The sequence below is a fragment of the Myotis brandtii genome, unplaced genomic scaffold, assembly GCF_000412655.1.
Source record: "Myotis brandtii unplaced genomic scaffold, ASM41265v1 scaffold463, whole genome shotgun sequence".
In the NCBI taxonomy this organism is placed as follows: domain Eukaryota; kingdom Metazoa; phylum Chordata; class Mammalia; order Chiroptera; family Vespertilionidae; genus Myotis; species Myotis brandtii.
This window is the reverse complement of record NW_005367694.1, coordinates 764,062-764,791: the sequence shown is the minus strand read 5'-3', so window position 1 is coordinate 764,791 and position 730 is coordinate 764,062. Positions and strand designations below refer to the sequence as shown.

At 52.5% G+C, this 730-nt stretch overlaps 1 protein-coding gene across 1 annotated transcript in view; it reads left to right on the top strand.

The window, feature by feature from the left end:
- The first annotated feature begins 311 nt into the window (after nt 1–311).
- ZCCHC8 (zinc finger, CCHC domain containing 8) overlaps nt 312–730 on the top strand; it is a 19,509-nt gene continuing 19,090 nt past the window's right edge. Inside the window, exon 1 of the mRNA XM_005875453.2 lies at nt 312–730. This exon is cut by the window's right edge and continues 19 nt beyond it. Within this exon, the coding sequence (XP_005875515.1) occupies nt 554–730 (177 nt within the window). The 5' untranslated portion in view covers nt 312–553.

Sequence of the window (730 nt, the reverse complement as noted above, 5' to 3'; positions counted from 1 at the left end):
AGGTATGAACTAGGCTCCAACCAACTTAACCACCTGACCAGGACTATTCTAGCTAGTTCTTCATGAAAAAGTAAAACAAGCCCAATAAACTGAAATAACTATCCAAGATTACAGAGGTAGTCCGTGGCAAAACTAAAGTTCCATAGTTGTTTGGCATGCACACCAGAATGTGTTCCGACTTTTCAGCCTTAGATGCATAACAAGGACAACCATATTGTTTCAACACATTCTGATTTACTCTAGCTTTGTTAACGTTTAATAAGGAGCAATCCCAGTATGCAATGCAAACAATGAGTTAACAGTCAGTCAGAAACTACATGTCCCAGCATGCCATGCTCTCCAGCAACCTCGGAAGTGGGTATGAGGGACGCCATTGCATTTTGGTAGTTGCAGTCTCTCGGGATTGGCCCGCCCCTTGTGCCGCTTCCGGGGCCTACGTTTAAAGAAAACCCTACTGGGTGGCTTAGCGCCCTCGGGAGAGGTGCCGCCCTACGACCTTTGACCCCGGCCCGGGTGTCCAGCTCCTCTTCTCGAATCTCGCCCACAGCCCAAAATGGCGGCAGAGGTGGATTTTGGGGATTTGGAGCTGTTCGAGGCGTTTGACCACCCAGAGGAGTCGCTCCCAAAGCCCGTTCACACGCGCTTCAAGGACGGCGACGGCGACGAGGAGGACGAGAACGGGGTTGGCGACGCGGGGCCGCGGGAGCGGCTCCGGCAGAGCGAGGAGACG